The sequence below is a fragment of the Plecotus auritus genome (genome assembly GCF_963455305.1).
Source record: "Plecotus auritus genome assembly, chromosome: 2".
Taxonomy (NCBI): domain Eukaryota; kingdom Metazoa; phylum Chordata; class Mammalia; order Chiroptera; family Vespertilionidae; genus Plecotus; species Plecotus auritus.
In genome coordinates, this window is record NC_137771.1 from 32392800 (window position 1) to 32405121 (window position 12322).

Below are 12322 nucleotides of genomic sequence, written 5' to 3' on the forward strand. Positions count from 1 at the left end.
TCAAGGAGTAGGATCCGAATTATAATCCACAGTTGTAAGGCACTTCCCCTTAGTAAAAGGTGTGATCCTTTCCCTTTAAAAAGAAAGAGGAAAAAAAGAAAATGGAACTGGCCCCTTGGGAGGGAGTGGGCCCCCCATCCCTGGAGGGTGCCCACAGGGATGAACCAGTACCTGCTGGTTGTGCTTCCCAGGAGATCCTACACTGGGTGAGGGGCCAAAATTGACCTCCGGAGCTTGCCTATCAACACAGCCTGTTTCTAAGGAGGAGATCGCTCTACTTTGCACCCACTTCAGCTCATCAGAGCCCCCAAGTTGCTTTGTCAGAACTTCAAATACAGAATCCTAGCACCTAAAAGATCATTTAGCCCAACCCATCAGCCCAGAAACATGCTCAAGGGTCTACCCCCACCAAAAATAAAGGAAGGAAGATGGATGAGAAAGAAGGCAGGAGGGAAGGGAGGGAAGGAAGGAAGGAGGGAAAGGACGGAAAGAGGAAGGAAGGAAGAGTGGGCAATATTATGGCCTTGCCTTGGAGCTAAGGCCCTGCCTTTCCCTGGCAACATGCTGTCTCCATGGTAATCACCAGACTTCTGTGTTCAATAATAAATGCGTCGTGGGGGTTTCAGGAAGCAGGAACTCTGTGCTGAACTTCCTAAGAGTCCCCATTTCCTGACTAAACTTCCATCATAGCAGCATACACAAAGGCCCAGGAGGTAAAAGGAAATGATCAGGTGAGGGCAGGTGGGATGAGGACATGAAGATGAGTCATGGTGAAGGCCCTGTCTCTGCCTTAGCCTTCCCTGTCTCTGCCTTAGCCTTCCTGCTCTCATCCTCCAGAAAGTGTTCTTAATGAAGAGAGGTCCTGGATCCCATCTGCCCTCATCCTGCGTCTCACGCTGCCCTGAATCTGTAGAAAGGGGAGTGAGTGCCTTCCCCAGGAAGCTGGGAGCCACTCTGGGGTCCAACAGCTATCTGGTTCTCTTATGCAATGTCCCAGGAGGCAGGATTTGCCCGGCAGATAGTAAGTGCTCAACTAATTTTTGGAGACCATGCATGAATGCCATTGACTAACAGTGACTTTAGGAAAAACACTCGCTCCAAATTGATTTGTCTCAACTGAAAAACACTGAGAGTAATACCTACCTTTTAAAGTTACTATGTTCAGTAAAGACATAAAAAATCATTATACAGCCCAGTCGGCATGGCTCAGTGGTTGAGCGTCAACCTATGAACCAAGAGGTCATGGTTCAATTCCCGGTCACGGCACATGCCTGTGTTGCAGGTTCAATCCCCAGTAGGAGTGTGCAGAAGGCAGCCAATCAATGATTTTTTCTCACCATTAATGTTTCTATCTCTCTCTCCCTCTTCTTTCCTCTCTGAAATCAATAAAAATATTCTTAAAAAGAGAAAGAAAATCACTATACATTATAAATATATTCCAATTATAATTATTATTACAAAGAATGGATATTATTTCAATCTTAGATTTCTGGGCAAGGAATATGGCTTTAGTTTAAAATGTAAAAAGGTAGTATGCATATTGAAGTACTTAGGAGAAAGTATATTGATGTCTGTCATTTACTTTGAAATTTATCAAATTATAAGATGAGTAATAGAAGGATAGAAGAATGAGAATGGATGAATGGTTAGTAGATTAATAGATGAATAGGTATATGTCATAAAGCAAGAAGAATAAAACATTAATGATATAATCTAAGTGGTAGGTATAGGGGCACATTGTAAAATCATTTCAATTTTACTGTATGTTTGAAAAAATTCATAATAAGATGTCAGGTAAAAAAAAAATCTTAAGGAAAAATGAATTGCTCCCTAATTAAATGAGAGTTCCCAGGTGTTTCTTTCATGGAGCTACCCAGATGCTGGGCCATTTCATCAATGAATGCACTGACTTGTCCTTTGACACCCATCCACTGAGCTCCTCCTATGCATGCCAGCAGACGCTGGAGCCAGACAATAGAGAGGTTCTGTTCATTAGGGACCACAAGCATATGAACAAATATTACAATATAATGGGGACAGTGCTCCAACCAGGGAACTCACAAGAAGCTGAGAATGAAGAGACACTATCTGGAAAAATCTGGGAAGCCTCATGTTTAAGCACAGTTGCGAAGGATGAATAGGAGTTTTCCAGAAACTGGGAGAAGGCTGTTCCAAGAACAGATCACAGCGTGGCCAAAGGCTGAAGAGCAAGGGGGTAGTACAAAGCGAGGCCTGGCTGGAGCACAGCCCATGTCCACACAGCCACGGGGGCCAGATGGAGTCAAAAGACCTGGCTGTGCGAGCCAGAAAGGTGAGCGGGTGGAAACCCTGGTCCACAGGGTCAGTCAGCCAAATGTGTCAGCACCGATACACACAGCTCTAAGGAAGGACAAACAAGAGGCGGCCTTTCCCAGGCAGGAGGGAAATCCCAGGCTGCCCAGCTAGGCGCGGTTTGGCAGGGAGGAGGAGGTGAGGCCTGGGAGTGAGGGGTGGGAAAGATTAGCCGTAACTATGCATTCCAGAAGGTGACTTCACAACTCTCCCACACATGCCCTCCCTTGCTGGACTGAAGACAGCAATTGTTCAAAGACATGTTGTGTCCTGCCAACCCACAGCCTCCCCCAAACGGGCCAAGGAGGAGAGAGGCTGAAGCACAGGGCGGAGTCAGAGCCGGCTCCTCGTCGCTGCCCTACCTCCATTTGGCTGCAGGACCCTGGGCTTTCCCATCACCCACCCCTCCGAGCCTCACTCACTCATGTGCACATGGGGAAGGGAGCACTGCCGTCACCCTGGCCTTTCCTCGGCAGCCGCACAGCCCATGGCTGTCTGCGCGCTCTCGCCCACAGCTGTGCACACTGGACTGTGATGGCCGCCCTGGAGCCAAGGCAGGGATGCACAACAGCACGACCCTGAGGAGCGGTGAGGATCCAGTGAGAGTGCCTCCAGTCATCCAGTCCCCATTTGTTTTTGTTAATTCTGTGCTCCTGCTTTATTATTTATTTATTTGTTTGTTTGTTACTTATCTTTACAAATCGAGTGAAAGAAAAATACTTGGAGGAAGTGGAGACAATGCAGAGTAAAAGGAAACCTATGGAAAACTCATTATCCTTAGATGAAAGGACATGCTGCATGCACGACACAGAGCAGGGTGCTATTAAAGAGGAAGGAATGCCCTGACGGGTTTGGCTCAGTGGATAGAGCGTCGGCCTGCGGACTGAAAGATCCTGGGTTCAATTCCGGTCAAGGGCATGTACCTTGGAGGCAGGCACATCCCCAGTGGGAGGTGTGCAGGAGGCAGCTGATCGATGTTTCTCTCTCATCGATGTTTCTAACTCTCTATCCCTCTCCCTTCCTCTCTGTAAAAAATCAATAAAATATATATTAAAGAGACAGGAACACACAAGCGGCCCTGGCTAGTGTTGCTCAGTGGTTAGAGTGGCAGTCCAGCGCACCGAATGTCCATGGGTTCCATTCCTGGTCAAGCGCACATGGCCAGGGTGAATGTGGGAGGCAACCGATCTATGTCTCTCTCTCACATCAGTGTTTCTCTGTCTGTCTGTTTCTCTCTCTTTCACTCTCCCCCTCCCTCTTCTCTCCCTTTCTCCCACGCTCCCTAAAAATCAGTGGAAAAAATATCCTCCGGTGAGGATTTTAAAAAAATACACATAAGAGCTCTTGGAAATGAAAAAAGATGACAACACATAAAAGGGTAATAGTAAGGAAGAAAGATAAGGACAAAGAAAATTTACCAGAAAGTGGGACAGAAAAGGTAGACAAGGTAAATAAAGGGGGAAAAGACAAGAAAATTACAGCGTCAAACCATTCGTCTGAAAGAGAAGACAGAGAGGGGCAAGTCTTCAAAGACAAAAACATAGAACTTTTCCCAGAACAGAAGGTCCTGAGTTTTCAGAAGGAACGAACCCACAAAGTACCCAAAGCAATAAATGAAAATAGACTCACACTAAGACCCATGGCCATGAAATTTCAGAACACGAGGGACAAAGAGAAGATCCTAAAAGGGTCCAGAGAGGAAGATGTAGGCTGCATACAAAGGACAGAAAACCGGAATGGCACCAGAATTCTCAACAAACACACTTGAAACTCAAAGCCTTCAAAATTCCAAGGGAAGATTATTTCCAACCTAACATTTTATATCCAATCAAAGTATCAATCAGTTGCGCAGGTAAGGAATGTAATTTTTTTTCTGGAATGCAGTCTATCAAAAATGTTACCTCCCATTCCTTTTTCTGAGGAAGCCACCAAAACAAGGAAGACACAGGACTACCTTAATACAAATAAACAATTAAAAGCTGGTTTTCCCTGAGCAGTCCTGGTCCTTACACCCTCCCCGGGATTTCCAACAGAACGATCAACACTAAAGTGCATGCTTCACATTCTCATTCCTGAAACTAAGCACATACAGTAACCGATGGCCTCTTAGGTCAATAAAATGCAGCGGCCGCTAACACTTGCAAGCTGTTTCACAGCTAGCTCTGGTTTTCAAGTGCTTTTTCTTTTGGTTTCACAACAGCATCCTGAAACGAGTTTCACCAACCCCGTTAGGAACACCAAGAAACAGAGATTCCACGGGGTGCAGCCTTGCGAGGCAGAGCCTGGACTGTGTGGGTCGTGGGGAAGGAGTTAGTGTTGATGAGTTCCTTTTCCTTACCACAGCATCTCCTCTGGGTCTCCACAGTCCTGTCCTTCTGACAGCTAAGGAAAATGAGGCTCAGAGAGGTGAAGCGACGTGCCCCACCTCACACAGCCAGTAATCGGCAGAGCCGGGATCTGAACTCTCTCCACGGCCACAGTTGTTGGACAGGCTCTGGGGGCAGCCGCTGTGTTCCCTTGGGAAAGGAGCACAAGTTGGGGGACGGCCCTGCCCACCCTAGAGTGAGCTCTGCTGGAGCTCCAGGGCACTCACTGCAAGAACTTGTCCCGGTCCGGGTTTGAGGGATAGCGCTTGGCTCCGCCCATGAACAGGGACCGATATCGCTGCCGTTGGTCCTTGGTCTCCAGCAGCCAGGTGTTGAGGTAGTAGCCCACACCTACAGGGTTCTGCACAGGGAGAGAGGCAGGCTGTGAGCAGGTGAATGCCTGGCCTGGAGACTTGATCTCAGGCCTCCTCCCTCCCCAGGCTCCTCCCTACTGTCTTTCTTATGAGATGACTTGTGTCCCCAAAAAAGATGTGGAAGCCTTAACCCCCAACCCCTTAGAGCAGGGGTCCTCAAACTTTTTAAACAGGGGGGCCAGTTCACTGTCCCTCAGACCGTTGGAGGGCCGGACTATCGTTTAAAAAAAAAAAACTATGAACAAATTCCTATGCGCACTGCGGGCCGGGGACGAGTCGGCTGCTAAGCAGGACAGGCAGTGGCACCCGGCGGGCCGGATAAATGTCCTCGGTGGGCCGCATGCGGCCCGCGGGCCGTAGTTTGAGGACGCCTGCCTTAGAGTGTGACCTTAGTTGCAGATGCAATTAGTTAAGATGATGTTGCACTGGAGTAGGGTGGGCTCTTAACCCAACGTGACAGGTGTCCGTAGAGATGGGGCGGGGGTAGGGGAGGGGGAGGGGGAAGACGGCCATACAACACAGAGATTGGGGTGATACATTTCCAAGCCAAGGAAGCCCAAGGATTGCTGGCCACCACAGGCGAGGAAGAGGAAGGATTCCCTCAGCAGGTCTCAGAGGGAGCACAGCCCTGCTGACACCTGGATTTCAGACCTCCAGCCTCCAGATCTGTGAGAGGATAAGTTCCTGTTGTTTAAGCCATCTAGTTTGTGGTACTTTACTATGGCAGCCCTAGGAAATGAATATGCCATCCCACCCAGAAACCTGGGTCGGCCGTAGATACAAGACAGAGGTTCATAGAGGAGATCAACCTGCCCAGGGTGACTGGTGAGGGCAGAGCAATCTCAGGACAGGGACCCGCCATCCACGGTGAAGCAGCACCAAGGGTGAGCTGGGAGAAGCTGGGAACCAAACCATCGTCCAATGTGGAGCTGAACTTGCTGCCAGCAAGAGAAAGGCCTGTCTTGTGGGGGAGCAGGCTCCCAGCCAGATGTGCGGGCGAGCACAGCCTCTGGAACCCAGGCCTCACTTCAGCCCCTCCCACTTCAGCCAGCCCTGTGGCAGCAGCAAGGTCATTTGGCTCTTTTCTAAACACATTTGGGGTGTCCGAGGGAAGACCCTCCTCCCTGCAGGAGATGCAGGCTGGCGGTGAGAAAAGGAAGGAGGAGGGGAACTGACCAGCTGGTCCTCATGAGAAGCAGGAGGGGCGTGTGGTGTAGGTACACTGGGGACCATGCCATCTTGCAGGGAGGTGAGGAGGTGAGGAGGTGGGATGGCTGGCATACTGCTGTGGAGCTCAGGTATGGGGTGGGATGAGGCAATGGGAGCATAATGAGAAGACAAGTGAGTTATAAGCAAGATGTTCCCAGGGAAACCAGGAGAGGCCTTAAAAATATACAGCTGTTCAGCCCGGCTGGCATGACTCAGTGGTTGAACATCGACCTATGAACCAGGAGATCATGGTTTGATTCTGGTCAGGACACATGCCCGGGTTGCAGGTCAATCCCCATTAGGGGACATGCAGAAGGCAGACAGTCAATGATTCTCATCATTGATGTTTCTCTCTCTCTGAAATCAATAAAAATATATTTTTTTAAAAATACAGCGGTTCAAAACCAGGCACAGCTAACCTGTGCTACTGGAAGTCAGGACAGGGGAAGATTACATCACACATGGGGTTGGCTGCCTTTGGGGAGGAGGAAGATGGGAAAAGGGGGGACACTGGAGTCCTTGCTCAACCAGGGAGGAGAAACAGGCCAACTCCACCAGTTGCCCCTGAGGCCTCAAGACAAATACAAAAGAGAAGGGAGGGAGCGCGCCCCTGAAAAAAGAAGAGAATGAGACAGTTCTGGGTGATGTCCCTTAGCGCAGTGGTTCTCAAAGTGTGGTCCCTGGGGCAGCATCATCTGCATCACCCGGGAACTTGTTGCAAGTGGAAATTCCCAGGCCCCACCCCAGGCTCTGAATCAGGTGCTCTGGTGTGGGGCCCAGCAATCGGTGTTTTCACAAGCCCTCTACGGGGACGCTAATGCCCGCTCCAGTTTGAAAACGGATGTCTTAGAGGAATATGATAGTGGGAGTGGGTGTTAGTCCCTGGGGGAGAGAAGGTGGGGAACAGGCCTCACTCAGAGCATCAGTTCCCAGGGCGGGGCAGGGGGTTCGGGGCTGCTCGTCGCCCCCGCAGACCCACTCACCCAGCTCCCCAGAAGAATCTGGTTGCTCCTTCCGCTTGTCCGCTTGGAGGACAGCAGGAATGGTGGCTGGATGCCACGTTTGCATTCCTTCTCTGGAGGAAGCCACGTACCGGGCCCAGCCGTGGCCTAGGGGTAAGCGATAAAGGCGGAAAGCTGGGGAGGTCTGGCAGTGGTCAGCCTGGGGCCAGGGCAGGTGAGGGCGCCCGATAGCCCTGGGCCTTGAGCCAAGGACAGTGGGAGGCCAGCCACCTCCCAGCTCACCAGGAGCCCACCTCCCAGGGGTGAAGGGCCCTATGGTGCCCTCATAAATCCATGCCTCCCATACTAACCCCCACCCTCTAGCCTGACACCTATTTCCAGGTTCCCAGGGTCCTCCAGGCCTGGGAGGGTCCAGAGAGATGACAGACCCCAGCCTGGGAGCAGAAGCCTCCAGACTTTGGAGCTCGATGGGTTGGGTCCGACTGGCTCCGTCTCGCCCTCGCTGGGGGAGCCTGGGCAAGCCCTTCCTATCTCTGGGACCCCGTTTCCTTTTGGGAAATGCAAATGGAAACCCCTCCATGGGTGGAGATGCTGGAAGGTGCCAGGCCCAGAGCAGGCAAGGCATTTGAAAAATGCCGGTACCCTTTTCCCTTCCCCACACCCTGCTGGGGAGGGGGTGCCCAGCTAAAGTCGGGGGCCTACTCAGATGACAGGCTATCACCCCACAGAGGGGAGCCCAAGACTCCCTCAGCGGGAACAGGCATGCAGTCCTGGTCAGGGTAGAGCCCTTGTTTGCACTCTGCCCTGCCCCAGTGTCCCCCCTTGTTTTCTCTCCAGGGGCGGGGCGGGGGGGGAGTAGGGTGCAGATCAATGCTGACCGGGCACTTTCTCAGACCAGGCTCCACACTATGGGCTCCAGTCCTTAACCTCATTCAATGCTCACAGCCACCTGGCATGCTCCTGGTTAGATCAAGGTGCAAACCAAGGCTCAGAGAGTGAGAGGGACTCACCCAGCGTGACTGGGAAGTGCAAGACCAGGATTGGGAACCAGATGGGTCTGACACGAGGCTGAGCTCTCCCCCTGAACCCCTGAAATAGCCACCGCACTGTACCCTGGCCCTCAGGAGTACTTTCCAAGAGAGGAAGGAAGGCAGGCGGGGATGGGGTGGGGGAGGAACTGACTAGTTTTCGGGGACACTGGCTGAGGGTGCTCCAGTAAATCCTCTCTGAAGGGGTTGTTGGGGTGCGGGAAAGTTTGGAAAATGCTCCACGCTTCTTATTGCAAGGAGAGTTAAGTTCTTCCACGAAGCTCTTGACACTCATCAGCTCACTGGGCTTTTTTTTCTGAGAAACAGAGAGGAGGGAAAGGTTATCTGTTAAGCCAGGGGAATCAAGGGTTCCCCTCTGGACCCTCCCCAGCAATTGGAGAAAAGCAAGTGGCCACCCAATGAGGCACCACTCCCCACCCACTGCAGCCAGGACACCCTGCAGCCAGGCCCCGAGGCAGGTGAAGGCAGCCCCAGCTGGGGCGGATCAGTCGGTAGTCTCTAGCACCCCCACCCACAGGCCCACTTTGAGGGTATCCATTCCTTCTTTCTTTCACTTGTTTCATGAACACTTACTGAGTCTAATGGGGGAACACAGAGGACGTTTGGGCAGAGAACTACTCTGTATGATACTATACTGGTGGGTACATATCATCATCATACATGTGTCCAAACGCGCAGAATGTACACCACCAAGAAGCTAATGTCAGCTGTGGACTTTAGGCAATGATGTGTCAATGCAGGCTCATCCTATATAATAAAAGGCTAATGTGCAAATCAACCAAGTGGCAGAACGACCGGTCGCTATGATGTGCACTGACCACCAGGGTGCAGACGCTCAATGCAGGACTGCTGGCATCAGGTGGCTCAGTTCAGTGGCCATTTACCAACTGACCCAAAAGTATTCAACATATCCCCACCCACCCTCTTCCCAGCACTCCGGTGCCCTTTACACAGCACTCACCACCTGCTAACACTCTATCTTGTTTTTCACTCATGACTATGTCTCCATTTCCATTAGCATGTAACCGCCAAAGGGGCAGGTTTGCCCTGCACCTAGACCATTACCTGGCCTAAACGTCCACACAGAGCGACGTGGAGACAAAAAAAATAAAAATAAAAATAGGTAATTACACAAATACTGGAGTCCAGTTGTTACGAGCATGAAGAAAGCAAAGCACAGGGTGTGATGGAACCCACAACAGGAACTTGATGGGTACAGGAAAGGGAGGCTCAAGCTAAAATTATTTTTTAATGTATTTTTATTGATTTCAGAGAGGAAGGGAGAGAGAGAGAGAGAGAGAGAGAGAGAGAGAGAGAGAAACATCAATGATAAGAGAGAATCATTGATCAGCTTCCTCCTGCATGCCCCCTCCTGGGGATTGAGCCACCCTGACCAGGAATTGAACCTTGACCAGGCATTGAACCCTGACCTCCTGGTTCATGGGTCGACACTCAACCACTGAGCCACACTGGCCAGGCTCGAGCTAAAATTATGCCTCAGTTTCCCCTCCCAGCCCTCCAGTCTCTGCCTAGTTAACTGTGCCACTAACCCAGGCAGCTTAGCTGGGTCTGTGATGCCTGGAAAGTAAGTGTGTCCAGAACAGCAGCACCCAGACCTGAGCTGTCGAAGTCCCTGCAGGCTTTGTGGCCAGTCTCCCATCCACGGCCTTGTGGCCATCTGCACTGCTTCTGTAACTCATGCCAGTGCAGAGGAGAGAGGACTGGCAGTGAAGTCAGACAGACGTGCAGGGGTTCAAATCCCAGGACTGCACCTTATGAGTGGGGTGGCCAGCCTCGGTTTCCTCATCTAACTCAGGGAGCTATATCTCGCCCTGCTGCGAGGGTGAAGTGAGCAGGGTGTGGGAAGGGCATGGTGCCTGGCACATGGTGGTGTTCCGGGTGGTAGTGAGGCCTGTTATCCTGCTGGGGAAATCACCCCCACGTGAGGAGGGTACACACCTGCACAGAGTAATGTCCGTAAGGTTGGGGCTTGCTTCGATCACCGGAGAAGGTGTCATAGGGGCCGCGGGTGCCCATGGAGCGTTCCACGAATGCCTCGATGCCACTTTTGAAGGAGTAGGTGCACGGTGCCAGACCGCTGCCCTGGAACAGAGCACAGATGCCAGTCTCTGTGGAGGGCTGCGGAAGCAGGCCCCTCGCCTCTGGGGGTCTCGGGTTCCCCATCTGCTCTGGGAGTCTGCTCCCAGGACTATGCAGGCAGGCGGCCAGGACTGGCCAGGGGAGGAGGCTACCTCGTGACCCAAGGGGTGCGGCTTGTTGGTCATCCGGCACATGAGGCCCTCGGAGTGAGACCGGTTCCAGGCCTTCTCCTCCAGCCTTGTGTATGGGTTGCCCTTCTCTCCATAATTTCCAGGGCCTGGATAGTAGTTCTGTGGGGGAAGGGGGAGACATGAGGCCATCAGTCCCACTCTTTGTGCTAAGTGATGCCCCCAAGAGGGGAGTAGGATTTTCAGGGGCTCTGGGTGCCAACCGCCCCCCAACCCACTGCACTGTTGACCTAGGAGCCTTCACCGCCGATCAGACCTTCAGTTCCACATTCACTCTTCACCAGGGCCCTGCTGCCTCTCAGCTTATCTTTTGCTGCTCCTTTCTGACACTCCCACTTCAGCCTAAGTGGGTCTTTGCTGGTCCCCAAACACATGCCATTCTGCCAACCTCCTTAGCTGTGCTTACTTGTGCTGTGACTGCCACCCAGAATGCCCTTCCTGCCTTCTTTTCCTCGGAAAATTATTCTAATCCTGCAGAGCCATCTCAAATGTCCTCTCTCAGAAATGAAGCCTTCCTTCCCCCGTCAGCCCAGACAGTCGCTTGCTTTGGCGGTCTCGGAAATTCCATCTATTACATCCATGTCACAGCCCTGCATTTGCATGAATGAGTTTCACTGTGCCTTGACCTGGATGGATCTGGAGTCCTGGGTTTGAATCCTGCCTCTGCTGTTTCCTAGCTGAGTATACCCTGAAATAGCCACCGCACTGTACCCTGTTGGGCAGACCACTTAATCGTTCTAAGCCTCATGGTCCACCTTTGTAACGTGGGAATAGTAATACTTTCTTCCAGGGTGATGAGGATAAAATGTTTAAATGTCCATAAAGCGTTCTGCACGGTGCCCAGCACATAGTGAGCACTGACGCATGGTAAGACAGGGTGGGGTGGCTGTCGTGGAGGGGGTGAGAGGAGGTAAGAGAGGCTGGAATGACCACCTGGGACCTTGACTGCCAAGGTCAGAAATAGTCTTTCGGCCGGCTGGTGTGGCTCAGTGGTTGAGTGTTGACCCACGCACCAACAGGTCACGGGCTCAATCCCCAGTAGGTGTGCAGGAGGCAGCCAATCGATGTTGATGTTTCCCTCTCATCGATGTTTCTATCTCTCTCCCCCTCTCCCTTCCTCTCTCACTAAAATCAATAAAAACATATATATATATATATATATATATACATACATACATATATATATATATATATTAAATAAATATGTTCTTTGTAAGTGGAATGAGAAGAGCCACCCTGCAGTGTACTCGGGTGGGTGGGTGGAGGTCCTTGACCAGAGACCCAGAGGGATGTTTGTTGCTGTTCTGCATCTTTTAGCCACCAGGGGTCACCACTGCTCCATGATGGCTCAGCCCTTCCCACCTCTGGAAGCCCTGGGGAAGCAGCCAGAAGCAGGCAACCAGGCGGGAGGAGAGGACAGGAGCTCTGCTGGGAGAATCTGGCTTCTGAAGGCACCCGAATTGTTGCCCTCAGAGGAACACGACTCAACGTTGCCTGCTCCCAGGGCCTGGGTTTCCAGGGGGTTCAGGAGGAAAGCCCCAAGGCAGGAAGCTGGGTCCCTGCACCATGTGGTAGGTGTTCACAAGCCTAACATCTTGGTCCTGGAGGCAAACGCTGAGATCAAATCAGTGCCGTCCGCAATTATAGATGGGGAAACCGAGTCACAGAGGGGCAAACCTGTGTCCAAGGTCCCACCTCCAGAAAGAGGCAGTGCAAGGGTTCCAACTCCAAAATCCACCATCT

The 12322-nt window shown here is 51.7% G+C and overlaps 1 protein-coding gene across 1 annotated transcript in view; it reads right to left on the reverse strand.

Annotated features, from left to right (window-relative positions):
- Positions 1–12322, reverse strand: part of CIMAP2 (ciliary microtubule associated protein 2) — a gene marked incomplete at both ends in the record, with an annotated part of 22082 nt that continues 9760 nt past the window's right edge. The window contains 6 exon segments of the mRNA XM_080657113.1: positions 1–73; positions 4925–5058; positions 7264–7389; positions 8425–8586; positions 10251–10394; positions 10544–10681. Coding sequence (XP_080513239.1) covers positions 1–73; positions 4925–5058; positions 7264–7389; positions 8425–8586; positions 10251–10394; positions 10544–10681 — 777 coding nt within the window.